General features: G+C 41.2%; 1 protein-coding gene and 1 pseudogene across 12 annotated transcripts in view; one reads left to right on the top strand and one right to left on the bottom strand.

Moving 5' to 3' along the window:
* Nucleotides 1-27676, top strand: part of NHSL1 (NHS like 1) — a 246822-nt gene that overhangs the window by 182824 nt on the left and 36322 nt on the right. For all 12 annotated transcript variants that reach the window (XM_045499794.1, XM_045499793.1, XM_045499791.1 and 9 more), the window contains exon 3: nt 23737-23864. In XM_045499794.1, coding sequence (XP_045355750.1) covers nt 23737-23864 — 128 coding nt within the window. The remainder of the gene's footprint in view (nt 1-23736; nt 23865-27676) is intronic.
* LOC123609079 lies at nt 1439-27131 on the bottom strand (annotated as a pseudogene).

Raw genomic sequence — 27676 nt, 5'->3', positions numbered from 1 at the left:
GCAAGAGCTGGGGCAAGGGAAAGGCAAAGAGAGAGGGAGACAGGATCTGAAGCCATGCTCGAAATCAGGAGCCACGAGATCATGACCTGAGCCAAAGTCAGACGATTAACCAACTGAGCCACCCGGCTGCCCTCAAAGTTAGTTAATGATGAGACCAGGATGTAAACTTGAACAGTCCTAAGCTTCAGAGCCCATATTCTTAACCACTGCATTATATTGGCTTTAACATCCACTTGTTGGAAATCTTTTGTTCTGGCAGAAATGCAGGCTATAAAGGCGGGGTCTTGGCTCTCAAGGAATTTTTACTTCTATAGTACAAGTCAGGATTGTGAAAAATTCTCAAGAGATGTGCCAAAAATTGCTGTATAGGAATTAGAGAAAGCAGATAGTTTCTTTCGTTCTTTTTTGTTTGTTTGTTTTGAGAGAGAGAGAGAGAGACAGTGCACGTGCACGCAAGTGGGGAAGGAGCAGAGAGAGAGAGAGAGAGAGAGAGAGAGAGAGAGAGAATCTCAAGCGGGCTCCACATCACCAGCGCAGAGCCTGGTGCAAGGCTCAAACTCATGAACCGCGGGATCGTGACCTGAGCCAAAGTTGGATGTTTAACCGACTGAGCCACCCAGGCACCCCAGAAAGCAGATAATTTCTGCTTAGAGAAAGAAGGAATAGCTATCTATAGATTCAAAATAGACTTGGTGTTCTGAACAGAACTATACAAACATTTAGATGATAGCCTTAGTTTTTTTTTCCTTGAATCTTTTCTAATGCTTAGATTACCTCATGTATCTTACAGTATCTTGTATCTTCCAGTCTTGGCATTGGACTGTACAGAAATTAGGTTATTGGGTCCCCTTTTTCATTTAGCTGGTCATATATTTAGCGACTGTAAGCTTAAAGTGAAAAGAACTGCATTAGTTGGGCTCTTTCATACAGCCTTGGAATTGTACTTGACCTTGGTTGCGTTCATGATGTACCTAAATCCAACCAAAATTTCTGCTACATCCCTTCACTCCCTAGTGATTTATCTTCAGTACCTTTTGAGCAAGAGCTTCTCTCCTTATAGCTCACCTTCTTCCCCCAAATAATTAATAAGAATATTAAATGGCACAGTTCCCGGGACAAACCCCTGAGGCCATGCCATGGTTAACATTTCTCTCAAGAGCTATGAACAACAGAGCACTGCACTCACTGTCTGGCTTGTGGAGAAGCTCTCAGGAAGGTATGTGTGAGTATGAATATCAGGCCTGGCTTTTTTTTTTTTTTTTTTTTTTTTTTTTCGCTCACTCTCCAGGAAATTGAACTTTGCTACCTCTTTCATGTGTTTTCAAGTATCAGATCACAGTGATCTTCTTCCCATAGAAGATTGAACATCTGTATATAGATTTTTCTGATTTTATTTTCTTTTTGATTATTCAGTAGCTCCATATGAAATATCACCACTGGTTTTGCCTACACTTGAATTTTATCTTGAAAAGGCAAATGCCTTAAGTAATTGCTTTGATGCCCTAAAATGCCTCATCAAAGGGATTTGCTATCTAATAAAATTAACAACTTCGGAAAATTCTTGGAGCTCAACTTTTAAAGTCTGGATTTAAATACTCCCTAAGAGATTTTAGGTAAATAGTAACTTTGAGAATAGTGATTGAAATGGGAAAGAGCGGCTGAGTTGTTTTCCTCTTTATTTATTTACTTTTAATCACGCGTACAGAACTTCATGAACTACACCTCCCATACATCATGCTAGCAACTCAAGATAAACATGAGTACAGAGCATTTATTGCCTCATTATGAGTGAAGATTAAACAGAAAAAAGTTCAGTCCCTGAATATATGGCACTATCAAGGTATGTTATACAAAAGCTATCAGTCTAAGTTAATTTGACCTCAATGTTCTTTGCTTAAAAATATAGGAAGGTAATTGGGGCACCTGGGTGGCTCAGATGGTTGAGTGTTGGACCCTTGATTTTGGCTCAGGTCACCATCTCACAGTTCGTGAGTTCGAGCCCCAAGTCGGGCTCTGTGCTGACAGCACGGATCCTGCTTGGGATTCTCTCTCCCTCTCTCTCTCTCTCTCTGTCTCTCTCTCTGTCTCTCTCTTTCAAAAATAAATAACCTTTAAAAAATATATAGAAAGGTAGCTAATTATTCACAATGAGTAATCTATTTTGTTCCTTCTCTTCTTACTGTGACCTTATCCATAATTTCATAGGAATATCCAATATCCATAATTTCAAGGAAGGAATACTATTCTTTAATGCTAAACAGGTTGGCACTTTTTCATAGTCATTAAATGCCCGTTGTATCGGTTCTTCTGTCGGTTTTTACAAGGAGCTCAGCTCTCAAGCATCATAAAATATGGAGGGAAATGATACAGTGAGTACTAATAAATTCATAACTAAGTGTTATGAACATTGGCTTATTAAACTAATGCAGAAATACAGGTAGGTACTGAAGGTTTTACTGGAAAATGTTTTCATGAAAAAGCTAAGTTTGAGTTAGCACATAAAGGCAGATGATAAACTCAATGTAGTAAGTATTTGAGCATCAGTTCTGTACTATGCCAGGAGTTTTTAGATGAACTAATGAAAGTACATGGGTCCCTAACCTTAAAGAGCTGAGCTTGCTGTCTTGTGTCAAGACTGAAGTAAATAGACAGTGGTGTAACGGAGAGGTATATGAAGTACAGTGGGCAGGTAGAGAGCTCAGTCAGCTGGAAAAGAAAAGCTTTGGGAGACCCCTTGCCCCACGTCTGTTCCCCTCTCATCCTGCCATCAAAGAGGAGGTGGGCAGTTTGTAAAATGGCATCTCGAATGGCTGGAGCATCTCGAATGGCATCTCGAATGACTTGTACACGTCTTCCATGTACAAGTTCACTCTGTTCTGGTCCAAACAGAGCAGAGATCTTTTGTATTTGTTGTTGGCTAGTCTCTGGAGAATTTGATAGAATTTGGTGGCCATACTTTTAGAGCAAATGATTTGCTTTTGTTGATTTGTTGCTAGAGATTTAGGTAATGATTTACTGCTAATGACCACATACATGTACCTAGATTTATAATTTTTTGTAACATTTATTTATTATTTTTGAGAGACAGAGAGAGACAGAGCATGAGTGGGGGAGGGGCAGAGAGAGAGAGAAAAGGAGATGCAGAATCCGAAGCAGGCTCCAGGCTCTGAGTTGTCAGCACAGTCTGACGCGGAGCTCGAACCCACGAACCGTGAGATCATGACCTGAGTCAAAGTCGGACATTTAACCGAATGAGCCACCCAGGCGCCCCCATGTACCTAGATTTATAAATGGTATTCTGATATTTGGGTTAACAGGACATCTGGCTGACAATGAAGAGTTAATTTCTAAAGATGGGTCCCCTTATCTGTAAAGAATTCACTTAGCTTTTCACTGAATTTCCAGAAGAATTCTACCTTTTAATCTCCATAGTTGTTTGAACAGTTCATAAACTTTATCAGAGTTGGATGTGATGATGACTCACATCTACTTAACTAAAGTTTTATCTGGATGATCTTTAGCATCATTAAAAGGGCCACACTAAATAGGAAAAGTGGGGTTGAGGGATGGGGCCTTGATGAAAGCTTCAGAGTTTATTTTTTTGTAAGTGTAGACCCCGTTCGACAATTATGAGCATATTAAGGGCTGAGATAAGACACCTTATTTTCAAGCCTCCCTCCCCCGAAAGCCCAACCTGAGAGAGAGAGAGAGAGAGAGAGAGAGAGAGAGAGAGAGAGAAACATAATTTCTCACAGTATGTTTAACAGGCAGTTTAGTTACTGTGTCTGTGTCCACCCCTGCCAGAATTAGTTCACAGAGCATCTGTTGTTGTATCAAAAATGTTCTCTAGTCACAGCTATATCCTCCCTGAAGAAATGCATTTTAGCAGGTCAGCCTGCTCTGTGGTTCTAGAATTAGAAGTGTGAGTGCAGGGATCTGACCTGTGTTAATTCAGTCAGCGGTTGGTTTATATTTATTATAGGAACTGAAGATTTGCAGTGTGAAGAAATGACTGTTTGTACCAAGTGGTTAAAAACAATAGTACACACACCAACCTGTTCAACACTGGAGAATGGTGCACCTTTCTTAAAATTATGAACAAGTTTTCAGGTAGTTCCAGCCAGGTTCCGCTGGTCGTTCCTGACACACAGACGTTATCTAAGGGACACCGCATCTACCTTCCATTGGCGAGGAGCCTCCTAGTTCGCTTTTGGCTTAGATGAGTCTGTTCTGGGAGAGGTTGTGAGATTCTCTCTGGGTTTGATGAGGCGCCTTGGCACGTGGGTCGCTAGGGGATCCCAGATGACCTGTGGCTTTGGCTATAGATGCTCCTCTTGGGGGTCCTGTGGCCCCTTGCACGGGCCTGTTTGTAGATGGAGGCTTGTGGATATTGACTGAGAGCTCTGTCTTCTGGAATGGTGTGTCCATTCACCATCTTGGACACACTCAAGGTGAACATCTTGCTTTGCCCACCTGGGCTAAACCTTGAATTCTTTTTCTTTTTGGTCACTTTTTAAAAGTTATGACATGTCACGCAAGTACATAAAACATCTACCATGTAACAAATAACTGTAAAGTAAATATCAATGTAACCATTACCCTGGTCAAAAAGTAGAATGTGGGGGCGCCTGGGTGGCGCAGTCGGTTAAGTGCCCGACTTCCGCCAGGTCACGATCTCGCGGTCCGGGAGTTCGAGCCCCGCGTCGGGCTCTGGGCTGATGGCTCAGAGCCTGGAGCCTGTTTCCGATTCTGTGTCTCTCTCTCTCTCTGCCCCTCCCCCGTTCATGCTCTGTCTCTCTCTGTCCCAAAAATAAATAAACGTTGAAAAAAGAAAAAAAAATTAAAAAAAGTAGAATGTGGCCTAACCTCTAGAAACCTCCTGTTCTTCTTGCTTTCCAACAGGAAAAATCCAGGTGTAATGAAAAGAGCATGGGGATATTAAAAAAAAAAAGAAAAAAAAAAAAAGAAAGAAAGAAAATAGCATGGGACATGTCTAGGTTCAAATCCTGCCTGTTATGTACTCGGCATCTATGATTTGAGTTTAATTTTGAGTTTATTTCTTCAACATTTTGAACTTGTTTTCTCATCTGTAGAAGAAAGACCACAGTGTCTGTGTTTGTGGGAATAAAATGAACTTACTTTTGTAAAGTACCTCAAAGTTCCCACCCCTTAAGCTGGAAGCACTGTTTGTGGAGGGCAGGGTGGATTTTCATTTAAGTGCAATGGAATACAGAGGAGATTTTATAAATCTCAGCCCTCTTTCCCAAATGATGTCCTGTCGTGATTTAGCTGCTGCCTTCCCTTCTATCCATTATGCTCCAGAGATGCGCTGTGGGGAGGAGGGAAAGAGGAACAAAACAAGAAACATGGTCAGATGACAGGGACAGCCACAGGCACTTGACCCCGAGGTTCATTTCATTCACATAAGCAAGGTGCCTTTTTCTCCCACCCTCCATCCACCTCTGAAAGATGTCTGGACTGCTAGAGCTGGCAGGGCCCCCCCACATCCTCTGATTAATAACCCCCTCTTCATTTTGTAGGTAAGTAAACCAAGGCCCAGAGAAGAGATGGGATTATCTTATAGCTACTTTGCAGTTGAAAGATGACTAGGTCAGGATTTGAAATCAGGTTCCTTGCTCAGCCCATGCTGACCTGTTCAGATCTCCGATCCTGAGGGCGCTGAGAAGACATACCGCTTGGATGCTTGTCCTCAACGTTCAGAAAGGTCATAGGGACAGGCACCTGGGTGGCTTAGTTGGTAAGCGTTCGACTTCGGGTCAGGTCATGATCTCACAGTTCTTGAGTTCGAGCCCCATGTTGGACTCTGTGCTCACAGCTCAGAGCCTGGAGCCTGCTTCGGATTCTGTGTCTCCCTCTCTCTGCCCCTCCTCCACTCATGCTCTGTGTGTGTCCCTCTCTGTCTCTCTCTCTGTCTCAAAAGTAAACATTAAAAAATTTTAAAAAGGAAAGAAAGGTCATAGGTCTAGGGCTCAGTCAGAGTCCAAAGGCCCATGACAGGTTCGGTTTCGTTAGCTGATTCACTTAGGGATTGCGTGTTAGCTTGTGCCTGAAGGTGGGGCTTCTCTGTTGCTCTGGAACTCTCTTCACTCAGTCCTGATTTCACTGAAGCTCAAGTAAGTTTAAGAGAAGTACAGGGAGGAAGCTCCATCATGGGACATCGGGTGTGACAAGTGTCTGTAACTGTCCATTTCATCCTAATGGCATTTGGTGTGTATTTTTAGAACTCTAATATGTCATCAGTACCTTGATGGACTTAAAAACAAAAAAAACAGGCACAGGGTGTAGAAGGGATAAGGGAAAGATAAGGGGACCGATGATTCAGCACTGAGCCTACTCTTTGGTCATTACTTATATACTTCCTGAAGAATCCTTAGGTATTGATAGGTAGAAGGAGAAGGGGAGGAATCACTGGTTAAAGGAAGGTTATTTTTAATATTTGATAAGTAAGAAATGTTCAATTACTTACACTCATTCATACAGAATTTCAACTTCTTTTCTAGTTTACACACAAATAGGTCTAGATTTCTGGTGAGGAGAGTGATATGTTATTCTGAAAAAGCCACTGAACACGGGTAGGGAATATATTGTTTCATCTTTCCTAAAACAGAGCAGCATTGCCATTTTGTTCCATTGTCCTTAACCAGTCAAGAACATGAGATGAGAGGCCAGACTTCTGATGCGAGTGTGGCCAGTATCCCGTGGGGTTTTAAAAAACCATGTCTCGTTTTTGTCCTTGGCTTCCTCCTCTGGAAAACACGGCTGATGTCTAAGTTCCCTTCGGAGCTCAAGAGTTCTGACTGGCCTCCCAGTACTTAACTGCTTAAGGGTGATGCATGTGAAGGTTACTGACACAAAGACAGGAGCGCCTGGGTGGCTCAGTCGGTTAAGCATCCGACTCTAGATTTCGGCTCAGGTCATGGTCTCGTGGGTTCGTGAGTTCGAGCACTGAGTTGGGCTCTGCACCGACAGGGCAGAGCCTGCTTGAGGTTCTCTCTCTCCTCTTCTCTCTCCCCCTCCCCCACCCCCTCAAAAGATATAAGCTTAAAAAAAAAAATAACAAAGATAGAACTTACTGCTGAGCATAAGATGTGACAGACCGGGTTATCAAAAATCTGTGTTTGTGTTGACATAAAAATGTTCTAAGTGCATCCTGCAGGTGAAGCACAAGGCCGAACATTGCAGCCAAGTCAAAGCTGAATGAATGATATTGCTGCTTTCACTGGAAGCTTAGAGCTAGCCACAGAGAGAGAATATATTCATGAATGACAAGGTGGATGAGGGGGGTATCATTAAGCCTCGCCCCTGCCCCTGGAGGTTGTCTTTAAAACATAAATCTGATCGTTTCTCTCCTTTGTTAAAAATTCCCTAAGAGCTCCTCTCACAGACAGGATGAAACCTCGGCTCCTTAGCATCTGAGAACGGTCTTGATCTGCCCCCGGTCTCAGTCCAGCCTCACCTGACAGCTCACCATTTCTCCCCCATGCTTCTCTACCCCTCCGCCCAGGTTCTCACCTGTGCCTTCACCTATATGGATAAAGTCCTTGTGTCGGAATGCGAACTCCTCTTGTCCTTCCTTTCTCCGCTGCGTGTCCCAGTCTGGTCCTTCTCCCTTTTGTATCATAACCTCTTACACCTGGCCAACTCCTGTTCCCCTGTAAGAGTCCCCACAATATGTACCTGGACTCCCCAGGGCAGACTTGGGCAAGCCTTCTACACTTTTCCACACATTCCCACAAAACCTTATAGTTCTCCATTAAGCTGCTTGTTCTGCGCTGCGTAATTGTATTTACTCGTTTATCTCCCTGCCTGACAGCAACACCGTAGGGAGCAGGACCTTTCCTTGTCTTTTGTGTGACCCCAGCACACAGTCTGGGGCTTTACTTAATTAGGTTGACTTTTCAAAGACAAATGGTAATGTTATTTGAAAGCTTCTCTTTTTCCGTGTTTGGTCTTTTGTTGGACTGTAAGCACTGTTGTGTTTGTGAAAGTCCTGGAAAGGTCACCTAGAACTCAGGAGGTGAGAGCCGAAGCCACAAGACAAGGGGTGGAAATGCAGGACTGAGGAGATAGAGAATTGGGAGAGTGTAGGGTTGAGCCCAGAAGCCTCTATTTTAGGGGGCTGGGAAAGAGAAGTTGGTAAAAGAGTAGTTGGGGAAGAGCAAAGTCAGGTCAGGATGGGCAGTCCTCATGATACTCACAGATAGGGAGAGAGTCTGAAGAAAGGCTACTAAATTGGTCCTTAGGCTGCCACTGGTGACCTTCCAAAGAGCAGTGCCAAAGAAAGCTTTGGATGGAAGAAGCCAGACTTCACGAGAGAAAAATTATTTTTATAAGCAGAAAAACAATACAAGTAAGCTTTTGAGAAGTGAAGTAGGATAAATGATGTCAGCAAAACAGAAAGGGAACTGTATTTTGAGGTAATGGCCAGATAGAGGTAATATTATGGTTTTAAAAATCAGAGCCAATTGAAACATGGTCGTAGACAACAGGAGCCCATGAGGAGGGGGAAAGATGGCGGATACAAACAGAGAATGGGGAGGATGTTCCCTGAGGAGGCAGTAGGCAGTGAACTCAGGGGCACGGGGGGGGGGGGGGGGGGGGGGGTCAGGTTTTCACCTGTGTCTCCTAGACAGACAACTGGGGCAAGTTTTGAGACGGAACAAAAGAAATGGTGAAGTCGTTCATTAGGTGGTGTTGGAGACTTGACAGAAATGTGGCCCCCGCTCTGTTGCTACAATATTGCAAGTGCTTTGGTGAGAAGAATGACTTCATTTGGTGCTCTTGTTCAGCGCTTGTGAATTTAATTAGGTTGATCTTTCAAAGACAAAAGTTCATGTATTAAAAGCTTTTTTTTTTTTTTTAATGTTTGGTTAATTTCATTAAATTTCGTTAATTTTCGTTAATTTCATTAAACGTCTTTTGGAATTTTTGACCTTAGGGAAAGTTGTCTGACTTGATCAAACCATGGGCTAGATTATCTACTGAGGAAAGAGAAGCACAAAGGCAAAAATAAGGAATCAACAGAATGGAAATGATATACCAAAGGGGTGGTTTAACTTCTCTTGCTGGATTTGATGGCTCAGGGAATTTTTTTATAATACCAACTATTCTGAGTGTGGTAACCCTGAAAGTGTAGTTAACCTGTGAGTGGGAAGTCTGATGCAAGAGCCAGGGAAAAATGAACAATCCTTGCTTTTTCAGTAGGTTAAGAGACATGTTGCTTTTTTTTTTTTTTTTTTTTTTTTTTTTTTTTTTTAGTGGTAAGCAACACACAAAAGATAGAAAAGCAAAGACAGTCATTTAAATGATCCAGGTCTTAACAAAGCACTATGGATTGTTTAAACAAAAGGCTTTTTGTGTTGTTTTTGTGTCCATAGCCAGTCTGCTGTTTCAGCAATTCTATTTTAATTCCTGATAAAGTGAGTAACTTGAGTGGCCTCTATATTTCACTCAGTACAGCATAAAAATGCTACATTGAAGGTACGGTGGATAAGGCTCGTTATCACTCTGTGTACAACTGAAGTCTCCGCTGTTGGTTTAGAATCTTTGCAGGCTATTTGATATTGAGTAACCTTGGTGATGCTCCGCTACGGCCAGTGATAGGGCTTTCTCATTCTAAAGTGAAACGAGATCACCTCCACTTTGGCTGAGCTGTGGTGCCACTCAGCTGGGGCTGGCAAACTCTTCACATGCTCACATTAATCATGGGCACCAGAAAGCGTTCGCTTTCATTCCAATCAGATTGAGTTCTTTGATGCTCCTTGAATTAATTTGGTGATGTGAGGAGAAGAAATGTTAGCAATCAGTTTTCTACAACGGCCAATAACCTTTAAGGATAAATCTTTCCGTGGTTTGCAGTGAAAAATAAAGCTAACAGTTTTTTCCAACTGCTTCAGTCTTTTTTTTTTTCAATATATGAAATTTATTGTCAAATTGGTTTCCATACAACACCCATTGCTCACCCCAAAAGGTGCCCTCCTCAATACCTATCACCCACCCTCCCCTCCCTCCCACCCCCCCATCAACCCTCAGTTTGTTCTCAGTTTTTAACAGTCTCCTATGCTTTGGCTCTCTCCCACTCTAACCTCTTTTTTTTCCCTTCCCCTCCCCCATGGGTTTCTGTTAAGTTTCTCAGGATCCACATAAGAGTGAAACCATATGGTATCTGTCTTTCTCTGTATGGCTTATTTCACTTGGCATCACACTCTCCAGTTCCATCCACGTTGTTACAAAAGGCCATATTTCATTCTTTCTCATTGCCACGTAGTACTCCATTGTGTATATAAACCACAATTTCTTTATCCATTCATCAGTTGATGGACATTTAGGCTCTTTCCATAATTTGGCTATTGTTGAGAGTGCTGCTATAAACATTGGGGTACAGGTGCCCCTATGCATCAGCAGTCCTGTATCCCTTGGGTAAATTCCTAGCAGTGCTATTGCTGGGTCATAGGGTAGGTCTATTTTTAATTTTGTGAGGAACCTCCACACTGTTTTCCAGAGCGCCAACTGCTTCAGTCTTAATACTTAATTCCTAATTTTTTTTTTTTTTGGAGGTTTCTATTCCTAAGAGAAAGTAACCATAGAGGGAGGATCCTCGTCAAAAGGACCTTTTTAAAACCTATCTACATGAAGTGAAATTGCCTGTGGTTGTTTAAAGTCAGTGAGGGAGATATTGGTCCCAGGATCAGGAAGGGAGTGGTTCTTTCCAATACACGTTAATACGTTAGTCAGCAAACTCATTTCCTGTTTGACTCTTGGGCTGATGACACAATTGTGCATTTTCTCTCTGCGGTGCTCTATCTTTCCCTATCCTGATCACTTTATTTTCCCAAGTCCACTGTGTAGACTGACATAGGAAGTCATGTGGAATTGTGCTAAAATAATTTTTAAGGGTATGAATTCTGCAGTTTGCCTGTCATTTTTTATTTTTATTTTTTCCTCCCTTGGCAAAGAAACCTATCCATTTCAAAGGCATCCATTCCAGGGGCACCTGGGTGGCTCAGTCAGTTAAGCATCTGACTTCAACTCAGGTCATGATCTCATGTTTCTGAGTTCAAGCCCCACATCCAGCTCTGTGCTGACAGCTCAGAGCCTGGAACCTGCTTCGGTTCTGTGTTTCCCTCTCTCTCTCTGCCCTTCCCCCGCTTGTGCTCTGTGTCTCTCTCAAAAATAAATAAATATTTAAAAATTAAAAAAAAAAAAAAAAAGAACAAAGGCATTCATTCTATCACCATATCCTGTCTTCTACCCTACTCCTACCCAAAACTTCTGGGAGCTTTCTCTGGTTATATCTCACCAGAAATCTCTTGGGCGTTGTCCATGATACAGTTAGGTTTTGAATACTGGATTTGATCAGTTTCCCTGAAATTCTACTGAAACTAATAAATTTCCTTGGATAGAAAACACCGATTGAGCCTTGGACGTCTCATCTTCCCTGCCTCATTCTCTTCCTACCTGCTTTTCCCTCATCCTTTTACTTTTTGAACATATGATTGGGGCCCCTCCCCCATTAAGTTCTGTATCGATACTGGCCCCAGCCCTTGCTCCCCAGTTGTGCTTAATAAACATTGGTGACATGGCCAGTATAGATGAGGCAGGTCATATGCCTTGGGTTTATTACAGTGGAAAGCGTGTTCAATGATAAAATACACCTGGGAGAGGAATGGGGCGGGACCTCTATTGTGTAATCACAGTACCCTTTCAAGTGCTGTTTGTTCATTCATTTAATGAACTCACCGAGCCCCTGCTAGCCACCCACACAGAGTCAGATCATGCAGGGCTTAGAAACCACTGGGAGGAGATTGGCTTTTACTTTCAGGGCCTGGGAAGCCACTGGAGAGGTTTGAACTCAGGAGTGACATAATCTGATTCATCGTTTTTAAGTGGCTCAGTCGGGTTCTGTGTTAAAGGTTCGCCACATGGGTGCCAGGGTGGAAGCAGGAGACTGGGTGGGGATTAGCACAGAAATCAAGTGAGAGGTGGTGGCCGCCTGAAGCTCCCTCCTGTGTTGGAGCTGGAGAGGGATGTTTAAAGCAGGAACTCTTCAAGCATTTTAAGGGAGGCTCGATGTGCAAGGTACTTGCAGTAGCAAAGTCAGAGCTTTTTCTGAAACAAACCAGTGTTCTTGAGGAACTAAAAGCAGATGCCACGTTTAGCATTCCTCCCCTCCGCATTGACCCCTACCATAAGCTAAAGTCTTCTTCATCTTCTGAAGTTATTCTGTGAGTGAGTGTGAACCACTTGTGACATAATAAAAGAAACAGATCAACCCTCTTTTCCCCTCGGGCCTTTTGGCATTTCTCACTTGGAATATGTAAGAAGTCTCAAATGATCCAAATTCTGTTTCCGTCTTTTCTCCTGCTGTGGCTCTCAGACCAGCAGTATGAGCATCACTTGGGAATTTACTAGAAATGCAAGTTCTCTGGCCCCACCCCGGACCTAGTGAGTCCGACAGTCTGGAAGTGGGGCCAGCAGTGGGTTCAACAAGCCCTCCAGGTGGTTCTGAGGCACCTTACTTTGGAAAACCTTGGCTCTGTAAGTTGCCATGTGAACTTCTTTCTCCGTCAGCGAGGCCCCTTGAAAGTTGGAAGTGTCCCTTCTGCTGCACTAGCTCATTACAAGCTAGGATTTGAACACGTAACTGTTCACATGCAGGGTTTGAGCTCTGGACGGCTGCTTTTCATCACTCTGGCTGTTAGCAGAAGGTGACTTATGCAAATTGAAACTCATTCCTTTCAAGGGAGCTCCCTTTTCCTTGACACTCGGGTGATACTTGGCATATTTCCTGATTGGCCTTCTTTCTTTCTTACCCAGTTAAGCAAATGATATGCTAGCACCTGGGACATTTTGCCTTACATGCACCATTAAGAGAGGAGACATTTGTTTTCAGAACTGTTAGAGAGGCTTGGGCTTAATCATTAAAGCCATGCATTTCCTCTTTGTCTTTTTATGTTTTATGGTGCATTGGATGCTAAGTATCATTGAAATGATGACTCTGGCAAAGAAGTGATCTTATGGACTCACCTGTGCATTTGTTGGAAGATAAATTTGGGTTTACTACTCCATATATAAACAGTATGCTTTTATGCCATTATAAATATTACTGTAAAACTATATAAAAATTCTTACTCTAAAGAGGGGAGGGAAGAAAAGAACCAATCATTAGTCTAATACTAAACCAAAGGGCATATTTCTTTGAAATCTATCCTTTAAAATTGCAACCAAATTATCTAGGAAAATACCCATATCTAAGATCTGTAATAAATTCATAATGTCTTTAAGATTTTACACAGCTTTTCAGCTCACTTGGTAGGCTATAAATAACCAAGGAACCTAAAAACGTCTGAACGTCTATAATCTCTTAATCATTCTAATTTTTTATTCTTAAAAACAATTTAAATGAATTGAAGTTCAGCTGTTTCAAAGAATTTGCAGAAAATCCGGATGTATTTTTTGAAACATGCACTGGGCCTGATTGGCAAGGCAGAATGTGAACCACAGTATGAGTAAGATTTTTTTTTTCTTTTCCAGTGTTGCCAAACCCGATAAATTAATGAGCTAGAAGGTGAATCACTTCTATTTTAAAATGCGTTTTGGTTTAATTTTCTTAAGAAAATAAATTCCCTAATGGTTACAAAGTGCAGTGTTTGAATGCGACAGATTTTTCCTGTGTGCTTACTTGAAAGCTCAAATTAGATTAGCTGTATAATACCCAATACAGCTGTTGGACTAGAATTGATTTTCATTTAAGCATGCATGTTTATAGTCTTATGTGTCCTTAGTTCTCCACTAATGGACAAAGATAGATCATAGAACTGGCCTTTTCCCCTGTTGTTGATAATCTGATGGATAAATAATTGGGAAAGAAGTTTGTAAACCTGGATCTTCCAGAAACTTTATACCTGGGTTTCATAATCCATAAGACACATATAGTATTTGTTCTCTTTCGATCCCCACAGAAATACTTTAAACACGGATCAAATAATGATGGCCAAGGGCTTCCAGTTTAGAAAATAATGCATTTATTTAGTGTCATTAGTAATGGCTTTAAAAATCAGTGATCTGAAGAAAGGACTTTTTTAGTCTATGGTTCATCATAGGACATCCTCACTGAAGCAGCAACTCATGACTATTATTTTTATAATTAATTTTGGAAGTAGAATCCTCCCAATTTCAATGACCTTGGATTATAGTAGGAGGATTATGAAAGATTTAATATGTTAAAAGAAACCACATTTAGATTTTAAAATATGGTATGCCTATGTTTTGATGATCACTGGGTGTTGTATGTAAGTGATGAATCACTAAATTCTGCTCCATAAACCAATATTACACTATATCTTAACTAACTAGACTTTAAATAAAAGTTTATAAAAAATAAATAAAATATGGCAGGGGCGCCTGGGTGGCGCAGTCGGTTGAACGTCCGACTTCAGCCAGGTCACGATCTCGCGGTCCGGGAGTTCGAGCCCCGCGTCAGGCTCTGGGCTGATGGCTCAGAGCCTGGAGCCTGTTTCCGATTCTGTGTCTCCCTCTCTCTCTGCCCCTCCCCCGTTCATGCTCTGTCTCTCTCTGTCCCAAAAATAAATAAACGTTGAAAAAAAAATTAAAAAAAAAAAATATGGCATGTCTAGAATGCTCTGCTGTTGTGGAGTACCAAAATTGTGCTTTTGACTTGAATGTTCCAGAACTTTCCTGGCAGTTCATACCTGGACGCACCAACACGACCCATATGACTTGAGGAATGACAATATTATCTTCTTATCTGTTCCTTCTGGCTTTTACTATAGCAGTGCTTATTTCAAATACTTCCTTCATCATTCCTTCACTTCTTTTTTTTTAATGTTTATTTATTTTTGAAAGAGAGAGACAGAGCACTAGTGAGGGAAGGGCAGAGAGAGAGGGAGACAGAAAGTCCAAAAACAGGCTCCAGGCTGTCAGCACAGAGCCCAACGAGGGGCTTGAACTCACAGACCATGAAATCATGACCTGAGCCGAAGTCAAACACTTACCCGACTGAGCCACTCAGGCTCCCCTCTTCCCTTCTTTTTCACACAGCCTAACAAGTCAGCAGACTTCTCACTTTTTTCCTTGTTTGTTTGTTTGTTTATTCATTCATTCATTCATTCATTCATTCATTCATTTATGAAGAGAGAGAGAAAGCATGAGTTGTGGAGGGGCAGAGAGAGCGGGAGAGAGAGAGAATCCCAAGCAGGCTTTGCACTGTCAGTGTAGGGCCCAATATGCGGCTCAAACCCACAAGCCATGAGATCATGACCTGAGCCAAAGTCAGACACATAACCAACTGAGCCAGCCAGGCGCCCCTCACTTTTTTCCTTTTAGCATCCCCTTATCATATGATATCATTTCTTTGGGGACTAGAAGACCCCAGTGTCTCCTCTCCTTCTACTGTTCCTCCTTTTCCCTCTCATTTAAGCCAGTCGGGCTTATTAGCCATTTATTTAAGGTAAGAACTTTGTTCTCTTTGAGTATATGTCAAAATCTTTATAATAAATTCAGGAAATTTTTTGCTATGTGTATGTTTTCTCTTATAGAATTATAAATATGAAACAATCAACTGTGGTGCATTATACCATTCGGTGATAAAAATGTCCATGTACTTTTACCAGCATCACTGAATGATTGATTGGCTTTCTCGTCCTGTAGATAACAATCAAGCTCCTATTGTGGTTTATTTGGAATATATGTGTCAGTATCAGGACTTTGAGCTGAGTCCTGGCATCTTAGGGAAGTGGGTAAGCAGGAAGAAGGTGATAAATGCAAGTAAGATCATGTCACTTCTCTGTTCCAAGTCGCCAGAGGCTGTCCCTTGGCCTCATGGTAAAAGCCAGAGTCCTTAGAACCCTCAAGGCCCTAACATAGTCTGTCCCTTGTTTACCTATCTGGCCATGTCTCCTGTTCTCACCCCAAACTGTACTTTTCTCTAGTTCTATCTCAGGTTGACGGTACATACTTTCTTTGCTTAGAAATCACCGCTCAGTGAGGCCTGCTACAAATGCTAGTCCCTATTCCCTTCCTTGCTTTATTTTTCTCTTAGAAATCCAAAATCAAAGTGTCAATGGGGTCGTGCTCCCACCGACCTCGAGGGGAGAATCCCTTCCTGCCCTTCCAACTTCTGGGGGCTCTGGGAATTCCTTGGTTTATGGCTACATCACTCCTAATCTCTACCTCTGTCTTCATGGGTTTTTTTCCTTCTGTGTTTGTATGTTTCTGTGTCTCCACATGGCCCCATGATCTCTTCTTATAAAGACATAAGTCTTGTTTTCTCTTCTTATAAAGACATAAGTCTTGTTGGAGTAGGGCCCAGCCCAATGCCCTCACTTTAACATGATTACATCTGGAAAAGCCCTATTTCCAAATAAGGTCACATTCACAGGTACCGGGGGTTAGGAGTACCTAACACATCTTCTTAGGAAAAGAAATGTAGCCTCATGATATTTTGGTAAAGATACAGCCAAAGGCTTGGTAAAATTGTGGTATCTTGAAGAATTGTGCAGCCCAGCACATCTTGTGGACTTGCTCGCTGGCTTTTAAAAGTAGAAGAGTTTGAGGTAGTTATGGTTTATGTGGTAGATTCTGGAAGCGGTGTCCATCTTCTGAGTACTGGCCATGTGGAGGATTCTGTGCAAAGTTCTGACATATCCTTACCTCAGCTCTCTCATCAGAGAGCAGCGCACTCAGAGTTGTTTGTTGAATGAATCTCATGACAGCTTCCGAGACTGAGTTGAGTAAAGTCCTGGCTTTACAGAGGTGTAATCCGAGTTTCCAGCAGGTTCAAGCGTTGTCCCCTAGACGTCACAGTTAGTACGTCCCCTAGTACGTCCAGGTCTGTCTTGATTCCAGACACTCCACTGCTTCTCCATGTAGAATCCCTCCCAGTAGTTAACTTCCTGTTCCTGAAACACAGAGAGTAGCTTTTCGTTGCTGTTGCACATTCCCCACCAAAAGCCTCTCAACCTCATCCAAGAAGGATTGAAGTAAACATGAAATAAGCATAGCAGGGATCCGGAAAATCTGCGATTGAGCGTTATCCCTGTCTGGAAGAGTCACTTGAATAGTTGTTGAATATTCTCTCCTTCCTTGTTCACGAGGTAGGATTGCCCGTTCTAGTCCCCTCTGAAGTTAGATATGGTCACATGGCTTATTTTGGCCAAAGAAATGAGAGTAGAGTCAGTAAAGAAAGTAAAGCTTCCTGGCAGAAGCCCTAGGAGCCAGTGTGAGAGTCACCACGTTCTCACCGTGCTGCCACGTGACCGATGAACACAGGTACTTCCCTCTTTCCAGTCCCCAAGTGACTGTGCTAAGCAGAGTTCCTGCTAGCTCTACTTATACCAGGACAGCGTGCAGCAAAGATTCTCCTAGTTTCTGAAGCCACTGAAGTTTGGGAACTATTCGTAACCGCTGCATATTCTAGCTAATTGTGACTGATTCGGTAAACTGAAAAGTAAAGCATGGAGCATGGAAATTCATCGAGGATTTCCAGCAGAGAAGATTACGTTGAATAACTCCTTCAAGCCTCTTTATTTTATTTAGAGGTTTGTTTATTTTTGAGAGAGAGAGCACAAGCAGGGGAGGTGCAGAGAGAGAGAGGGAGACAGAGGATCCAAAGCAGGCTCCGTGCTGTCAGCACAGAGCCTGATGTGGGGCTCGAACTCAACAACTGTGAGATCATGACCTGAGCCGAAGTCACATGCTCAACCGACTGAGCCACACAGGTACCCCCAAGTCTCTTTAGTAGATAGACTCTTTTAACATGTCTAAAATAGTAACATGAACAGTCTAATATAGCGAAATACATGAAAGTTTGGAGGCCAAGAAAGGTTTAAATTCGTAAGATGGTTAAATGACCATCCAGTGGTATGACATTATTTTTTTCTTCTGTACTTAAAACTTTGGTCTAGCAAGGAATGTTTGTCCACTGTTCTTTCACTAAAGAAAATAGTTTGACATGAAAGGAAAGAGGAGGAAATTTATGGTTGAGAAACCAGAGGATACAACGAACAGTGATCCCTTTCTCCAAGCAGTACCGTGAGAACAATAGGTCGGCTTTAGTCCAAATTTCTGTTGCAAGAGGAGTATGTGCTAAAGCTAGATCTTCCATTACATTTAGTATCTCATTTCTAGCCTGTAGCTGCTGGCGTGGCTCGCTTTAAAGTATGCTCTGCCTTGCAGTTATTCTCAGTTTAATGTTGGAAAAGTCTTTGTTTATTCATGATGGCTTGCACTTACTTATATCTCATTCTCCAGACAATAAACTCTATTTAATGAACAAAGCCATGGCTTTAGAAACTGAGAGCTGTTGCAACTTGACAAGAGGAGATTTTCCTAGATTTCCCCTAGCGTTGGAATAAGACAAGTGACAGTGGAATTCGATGACTTTATTAGATTTCAGAAATTTGATAAGAGTGAAAACATTGGTAGCTGCCATAAATGTATGCTGCCCAGTCTCACCTTAGACCTGGCATCCTATTTCAGTTGACATACCACTATTTAAACATTTCTGTGACGCAAACTTCATTATGGAAAAAAGGGGCATTGTCTCTTAAACTAGGCTCAAAAGGTGATGGTGGAAGTACTAATATTTGCCAGATTTCCATACTTTCATGGATAATAATTTTACAGTGTTTTGGTCTTTTAAGATGTAATGTGTATCCAGTCGTGTCAGCTATTTTTAATATTGCCAAAAACATCAGAACTCGTCTCAGCTTTAGAGATGATCCAGCCCAACAGCCCTTCCTTATTTTCCAGCAAGAAATCTTTTCAAACACATCTTACGAGGTACCCAATACATGAAAAAGATTTTCAATATTATAAAAGCTTGTAATTTTAAACTTATACTTCTTATAGGGTCTATTAGTGAGGGGAAAAGACTAATTGGAACAACAGAAGGACTTCGTTTAAAAGGGCCTTGGTTTGAGGCACCTGGCTGGCTCAGTTGGTAGAGTGTGTAATTTTTTTTTTTTTTTTTGGTAGAGCATGTGACTCTTGATCTCAGGGTTGTGAGTTCCATCCCCACATTTGGTGTAGAAGTTACCTAAAAGTAAAATCTTTAGGGGCGCCTGGTGGCTTGGTCGTCTGAGAGTCTGACCCTTGATATCAACTCAGGTCATGATCTCACAAACTGCTGACAGCACAGAGCCTGCTTGGGATTCTCTCTCTCTCCCACTCTCTCTCTCTGCCTCTCCTCTGCTCATGCACACACACACACACACACACATACACTGTCTCTCTCAAAATAAGTAAGCTTTAAAATAAAATAAAGTAAAATAAAATAAAATAAAATAAAATAAAATAAAATCTTAAAAAATGTATATATATATATATATATATATATATATATATATATATATATATATATATATAAAAGGGCCTTAGCCTTCATTTTTTATTTTGTTTGTCAAGTATTTGAAAATAATGAATTATAACATAAGTAGATACAAGTGGTAACTCTTTGTGTGTGTGTATATGTGTGGCTGATTGCATTTAATTCTTTACTTTTCTATTTCAAGTATAATTAACATACAGTGTTATATTAGTTTCAAGTGTACAATATAATGATTCAACGATTCTATACATTACTTCGTTGCTTATCACAGTACGTATCCTCTTAATTCCCTTCATCTATTTTACCCATCCCAACCCACCTCCCCTCTGCTAACTACCAGTTTTTTCTCTGTGCTTAAGAGTCTGTTCTTTTTGTCTCTTTTTCCCTTTGTTCATTTGTTTTGTGTCTTAAATTCCACATATGAGTGAAATCATATGGTATTTGTCTTTCTCTGACTGACTTCAGTTAGCATTATACTCTCTAGATCCATTCATGTTGTTGCAAATGGCAAGATTTCATTCTTTTTTATGGTTGAATAGTATTCCATTGTGTGTGTGTGTGTGTGTGTGTGTGTGTGTGTGTGTGTGTGTGTACACACACACGAACACGAACACAAACACACCACTTCTTTATCCATTCATTGATTGACGGACACTTGGGTTGCTTCCATAATTTGGCTATTGTAAATAAAGCTGCAGTAAATTTAGGGGTGCATATATCTCTTCAAATTAGTATTTTTATTTTCTTTGCGTAAAAACTCAGGAGTGGAATTACTGGATCCTCTGCTGATTCTATTTTTAATGTTTTGAAGAACCTCCATACTGTTTTCCACAGTGGCTGCACCAGTCTGCATTCCTACCAACAGTGCATGCAGATTCCTTTTTCTCCATGTCCGTGACAACACTTGAGTTTTTTATTTTAGCCATTCCGATGGGTGTGAAGTAATATCTCACTGTAGTTTTGATTTGCATTTCCCTGATGATGAGTGATGTTGCACATCTTTTCATGTGTCTGTTGGCCATCTGGATGTCTTCTCTGGGAAAATGTCTGTGTGTATCCTCTGCCCATTTTTTAATTGGATTATTTCAGGGGGGTTGGTGGTGGTGGTGTTGAATTGTGTAAGTTCTTTATATATTTTGGATATTAACCAAGTACTGGGTATACCAGTTACAAATATCTTCTCCCATTCAGTAGGTTACCTTTTTGTTCTTTTGATGGTTTCCTTCACTGTGCAAAGGCTTTTTATTTTGATGTACTCTCAAAAGTTTAATTTTGCATTTCTTCCCCTTCCCAGAAGAGACAGACATGTCTAGAAAAATGTTTTTATGGCTGATGTCAAAGAATTGCAGCCTAAGTTTTCTCCTGGGAATTTTATGGTTTCAGGTCTCACATTTAGGTCTTTAATCCATTTTGAGTTTGTTTTTATGTATGGTATAAGAAAGTGGTTTAGTTTCATTCTTTTGCATGTTGCTGTCCAGTTTTCCCAGCACCATTTGTTAAAGAGACTGTCTTTTTCCCATTGCATATTCTTGCCTCCTTTGCCACAGATTAATTGACCATAAAAGCATGAGTTTATTTTTGGACTCTATATCCTGTTCCCTTGATCTATAATTCTGCTTTTGTGCCAGAATGATACTGGTTTGATTACTGTAGTTTTGTAGTATATCTTGAAATCTGGGATTGTGATACTTCCAGTTTTCTTCTTCGTTTTTATGATTGTTTTGGCTCTTCTGAGACTATTGTGGTTCCATGCAAATTTTAGGATTATTTATTCTACTGTGAAAAGTGCTGTTGGTGTTTTGAAAGGAAATGAATTAAATCTGTAGATTGCTTTGGGCAATATGGACTTTTTAACAATATTAGTTATCCCAATCCATGACTGTGGAATATCTTTCCATTTATTTGTGTCATCTTCAGTCTCTTTCATCAGCGTTCTATTGTTTTTGGAGTACAGATCTTTCACCAAGTTGGTAAGTTTATTTCTAGGTATTTTACTCTTTTTTGGTACAGTTGTAAATGAGATTGTTTTCTTAATTTCTCTTTCTGCTACTTCATTATTAGTGTATAGAAATGCAGCAGATTTCCGTAATTAATTTTGTATTATGTGACTTTACTAAATGCATTTATCAGTTCTAGTAGTTTTTTGGTGGAGTCTTTAGGGCTTTCTGTATATAGTATCATGTTGTCTGCAAACAGGGAAAGTTTTACTTCTTCCTTACCAACTTGGATGCCTTTTATTTCTTTTTCTTATCTGACTGCTGTGGCGAGGACCTTCAGTACTATGTTGAATACAAGTGGACATCTTTGTCTTGTTCCTGATCTTAGAGGAAAAGCTCTCAGTTCTTCGCCATTGAATATGATGCTAGCTGTGGGTTTTTCATATATGGCCCATTTTATGTTGAGGTGTGTTCCCTCTAAAGTCGTAACAGTTTTTATTGGTTTGTTACACAAGGTTCACCCTGAATCCTTAGGAGACTTCAGCTGATAGGACCACAGAAGAGTTAATTTGCAACACAAGTTAATGAAATGCAAAACTACTGAGTATTACTTTTTTGTCCTAACTTTAAGGTAATTAATTAAAGAAAATCAAATCAAATACTTACAGAATCCCAAAACTACACAGAACAGTGAAAAACACTAATCACGCTTTATGTAATATTCTCTCTGTAGAAGGAAAGTAGAATTCTGACCATTCTGTTTACATTTTTTTTAGAAAACTTATTAATGTTGGAAAAAATGTGAAAATATTTCTCACTGAAAAGAGATTAATATGAATAAATCCTTATTAAAAATAAGTTGTATTCTGGAAGTTTCAGAATGTTTTAAAAAAAGTTTCCCTTTTACTCCATATTAAGAGTGGTTGCAAGCCGAGCCCACAAATTAGTTAGCTCCTAAGCAACTGAAGCAGCTATCTTGTGATTACATAATGCATGCTTAAAGTTAGTTTGACATCCTAAAAGATCCTCATGACTATTTCCATGGGGTTTTTAAAAATCTGATTAGCAGTTCTGGGTTGGAAAGTTTATTCACTCCCAACTGTGAAGTAGCAAAGGAGAGTAAGGATCTTTTTTTCCCCCGGTTGGAGAATTTTTATCCTTTCACTAAAGTGACCGTTCGTCATCTCCTGTCTGAGAAGAATCACAGATCCTAGTGTTGTTACAGAGGAACTCTGAAGATGCCCTACTTTACTTCGGTGCCATTAGGTGCACAGTCTTGTCATGCTGTGCGAAGGGGAACCCTTCCCAAACCAAACACATTTCACACTCCTTTATGAGCCGGATATTTAAAGGTACCCTGTGGTGAGTGAACCCTTTTGCAAGGCAAACCCTCCTCTAAGGTGCTGGCTGGGTACTAAGAAATCTCTTGGGGCTTTAAAAAGCCACTAATACTTTTCTTGCTGCACTTGCCCCCACTGATCCGAGTAATTACAATTAGCACAGTGGTCCCTCCTCGATGAGGACCTCCTCCTGCTGGTCTCTGAGCAGCCGACGGCCCCAGCCTTGCTGCGAAGCAGGGCGCCATGCTTCTGGTTACCTTCCGCTTGCTGGTGCCAGGTATTTCTCTGTAGTCTGGCAGACAGCTCAGACTGCCACCCGGCTTCACATTAAATTCCACTCAATGATTATAGCCTGTTTGGCATCAAAGTTAGGTTGAGAACTAAAAATAAAATGAGGGCATTGTAATCCGTGACTTCTCGTGTCCCTTCCAGCTGAGGAATCTATAAGAAGCATAGCGCGAGAAGTTTTGTATTTTTTAAAAAAAAATTTTTTTAACGTTTATTTATTTTTGAGACAGAGAGAGACAGAGCATGAATGGGGGAGGGTCAGAGAGAGAGGGAGACACAGAATCTGAAACAGGCTCCAGGCTCTGAGCGGTCAGCACAGAGCCCGACGCGGGGCTCGAACTCACGGACCGCGAGATCGTGACCTGAGCCGAAGTTGGCCGCTTAACGGACTGAGCCACCCAGGTGCCCCGAATTTTTGTATTTTTTGATGAGGAGTTGCATCTTCCACTGCCGTGCATAAACAATTACAGTAATTAAGAACCTGGTTTCATATTCTGAGTCCGTTGCTTATCTGCATAACATTTACTGAGAAAATAATTTAATTACTCTAAACCTGACTCAGAGGGTTGTTGTGAAGTCTAAAGGTAATCATCCCATTAAAGCATTTGAACATGGTATGTAGTGTGTAATCTACTAACTCTTAGTTGTTTTGATCATCATTTTCATTATTAATAGTATGATTATTTTGAAATCTTACGCCTAGGAAAATATTGCTAGAAAAGGTAAATAAAGAGAAGCAAACAAATTCTGGTTTTTTACGCCCTTCCTCCCCCACCCCTTCCCTGGCCTGTACCCTCTGCAGAATGTGATAAGCTGAGGCGGGATGGCTACCGAAGTTCACAGTACTACTCCCAGGGGCCGACCTTTGCAGCCAGTACCAACCCCCTCTGCGATGATTATCAAAACGAAGATGAAGAAACAGATCAAAAGGTAAGGCTTCCCAATTCAACATGGCAACCTGGACTGGGTCCCAGAACAGAAAAATGACATAAGTTGAAACACTGGTGAAATCAGAATAAAACAGGGTTTCAGTTAATAATGGTATGTCAATTTCTTAATTTTGACCAAGGTACCATGATTATTTAGCATGTTAACATTGTGGGCAGCTGGGTAAAGCGTTCACAGGAATTCTCAGCGCTATGATTGCAACTTTTCCTCAAGTCACAGTCAGTCTAAAATTAAAAAAAAAAAAAAAAAAAAAAAAAGGTAAGGTTAGGGTTCAAGGAATTCATTAAAGGGTCACAATCAGTAAGTATATTTGTGCATTTTGAATATTCTCTTTTGGGTAGAAAAATTGAAGATCTTGTTTTTGTTTTTTGGGGTTTTTTTCTCATGACCAAGAACCCACTCCGCTCCTAAAACAAGAGCTCTAAGTATAACAGGCAAAAGTCACTGTTTCACAAGCAGTCAGTGCTTCTCAGAAAGATTGAACAGAAGCAGCACTTGGACTTAATATTATAGCACTGGTCAGTTCACTTTGAGACGCTGTGTTACCCTGGCTGCCTTTCTTCTCATGCCGTCTCTTGTAGTATGTACAAACTACTTAAGGCAAATATATTTTCTCAGTAATAGATGCCCCATGAGCAGATAAAAATGTAGAGAGATTTTGACTCCTATGGGTTTTTTTAATTCATTTTACTTAGTACTATGGACTTAAAGTTTGATGGACACGTGTTGATTTAGAAACCATTTTTTAATCTAAGAAATTTCAGTAGAATTAGGTCAATGCATAAATGCGTTACTGCTTAGAGAACATTAGTCAAAATTTATTGTCCTTCCCCACATAAATAACATCAGAGAAAAGGGTGGATAACAGTTGATCAAAAATGGGAAATTTACTACCATAATTTTTTAGTCTTCTAATAAAAACCCAGGTTTTTATTTGAGAATATTTTTTCTTATCTCTTTAAAAGTATGTTCCCATATTAGCTTAGTCCTCTGGGACTCAAAATACACAATACTGTATTAGGAAATACTGTAGTAGGAAAAGGAGCTACCTCAAAATTGATCTGGTTTTTAATTTTAAAGTTTTTTTTTTCTCATTGATATGAATAAGGAAAATAGAAATCAAAAGATGAGTTATATGGTGAGGATTGTGTTCTCTTCTTATTTAATTTTTCAACCTTATTGAAATTGTAATTGACAGATAAAATTGTACATATTTAAATCATCCGTTTTCTTTGTGAAATGGCCATCACAATTAGGTTGATTAACATATCCAGCATCTCACAGGCTTACCTTTCCTCAGTGGGGAAACAGCAGTAAACAAGTATAATATAACACAGTGGTGATGCACATTATGAAGAAAAATAAACTGGTAGTAAGAGTTTGAGAGTGACGGGCTGCTATTTTAGATTGAGTTTTCAAGAGGGGGCTCTCCGAGGGTGTCATTAGAGCAGATCTCAGAATGAAGTGTGGGAACACCACATGGGAATATCTTTGGGAAGAGCTTCTGGGAAGAAGAGATAGTAAGTACAAAGGCCTGGGGACCCTAGTGTGGTTAATCCTGTGGGAGAAGTAGCCAGATACCAGAGTGGCTTGCGGTGGGGCAAGGGGGAGAGAGGTAATAATGACTTTGGGGAAACAACCAAGGGCCAGATCACATAGGAAGGACCTGACCGGCCGTGGTGAGAACTTTGGATTTGTTGTTCTTGGGGGAGATGGGGAGGCACTGGAGGAACTGAGGTGGTAAGTAGGGTGGTCTGAATTACTATTTGATGCAATCTGGCTACTATATGGAGGCAAGACTGTGGGGAGTTGAAAATGGAAGTAGAATGGTCAGTCAGTAGGCTATTGCAGTAATCCTGGCAAGATATAGCTGATGTGGGCTGGGACCAGAGTGGCAGCGGAGAAGATTCTAGGCTTATGTTGAAAGTGGATCCTATAGAATTTGCTGAAGTTGGGAGAAAAGGAAGAGTCAGGGATAATTTCGTTTATTGTCTTTCCAGCTTGATCGCTCTAGAATCCCATTTCAAAAATTATTTGACCCCGTGAGAAATTACCCTCTTCACAGCCTCAGTTATCTTTCCCCATCTTAGATGACGGGACCCACAATTATACTCACTTCTTTGTGCATACTTGGAACTCCGATGGCCCCTCTCTCCTTCTGTCACTTTCCTGAAGACATCCCAATCCCATTTGTTTTTTTTTGTTTTGTTTTGTTTTGTTTTTCTGTTTTTACTTTTATTTGCATGTATTTCATGCAGAGTTTACTCCCGGGCCATAAGTTTTTGTTTCTTCAGTTTCTTCTGGGATATCTTTTTCCTCTGTGCAGCCTCCTCTTCCGGTTTAGGAACAATCTGCTCTTTTTCAGTAAGGATCATCTCAATGTGGCAGGGAGAGCTCATGTATGGGTTAATCCAACCATGAGCCCTGTAAGTTCTACGCCGCATTTCAGGGGCTTTGTTCACCTGGATGTGCTCAATGACCAGAGAATCTACATCTAAACCCTTACGTTCAGCATTACTCTCTGCATTTTTAAGCATGTGCAGTAAAAATTCGGCACTCTTTTTGGGCCACCGACCCTGTGTCCAGCCCCACTGTTTGGCCTTGGGCACACCTACCAACCCCACCATTGTAGTGTGGGAATGGCACACATTGCTTCTGCCAAGTGACGTCTTTCAGATACTTGGTGGCTTTTCGGATATGCATACCCTTGGTGGCCTGGGCAGTTTCCCGTGTGTTCTTAAAGTGAACGCGAAGATTTGAGCCGCTTGATTTGCATGATTTTGTCGGGTTTTCCGGGTCAAGGGAATAGCGAACCATTTTCAGAGATCACCTCAGGCCGCTTACGGGGGGAAGAGCCCAATCCCATTTGAATCCCGCTCTACCTCTGCTCTGCGCTTAAAGCCTGGCTCACTAAACAAGGCTAGAGGAAAACACCAGGTTTTACTGGCTGCTTGTGCTATAAATGCCTAACCTCGGACCTAACGGGCCAGCAGTCCTAACATATGAGCTCATCAGTTCAGTCTCCCACTGCCCAAATTATATTTCTCAAATCTCCAAACACCGTGTTTTCTGTTTTACTCTCAGATACCATCTGTGATATCTACTGGACTGTGGGGTGAAGGGGGGCGGGGGGAGCAGTCCGAAGGCATATCCTTTCACAACCAGACCTATTGAACGGCTTGCATCTATGCCTACACCTACTCACCCTTTCCTGCCATTGCAATGAGTGCACAGTCCTTGCTTCTTTTCTGCCCTGTTTGCACCCATGTGCTTAGATTAGGGCATGGCATGCAGTCAACACTCAGTATTTTTTCAGTGGAACGATTAAGGCCAACTTCTCAAGAACTTCATCCCTGCAATTTGCCCCTTTCTCTTTGCCCTAATCCATTCTCTCTCTTTATTGCATCAGAACTCTTCATTATATGAACAAACTACCTTGTCTTTCATCTTGAAGAAGCCCTCCTTTGACCTTTCACCCCCCTCCAAATTCTGCCATGTTTTCCAGGTCTTCTTTAGAATAGAACTCCTCCAAAGGACTGTCTAGACTTGCGGTCAACACTGCCTTTTCTCACAATCTCCTCTGAACCCCCTCCAAATAAACTTTTATCCCTAGCACGCTACTGAAATCACTCTTGTTAAGTCTGTTCATCACGTCTATCTTGCCCAAATCTAATAGTTTTCAGCCCCCCTCCGATTCAGCCTCTCAGCAGTGTTTGACATAGTTTCCTGTCCTTCTTCAAGTACTTTCTACACTTGGCTTCCATGAGACCACACATTCCTGGTTTTCCTCCTCC

The sequence above is a fragment of the Leopardus geoffroyi genome, chromosome B2 (genome assembly GCF_018350155.1).
Source record: "Leopardus geoffroyi isolate Oge1 chromosome B2, O.geoffroyi_Oge1_pat1.0, whole genome shotgun sequence".
Lineage (NCBI taxonomy): Eukaryota > Metazoa > Chordata > Mammalia > Carnivora > Felidae > Leopardus > Leopardus geoffroyi.
The sequence above is the reverse complement of the archived record's forward strand: the minus strand, read 5'-3'. Positions and strand labels throughout refer to the sequence as shown.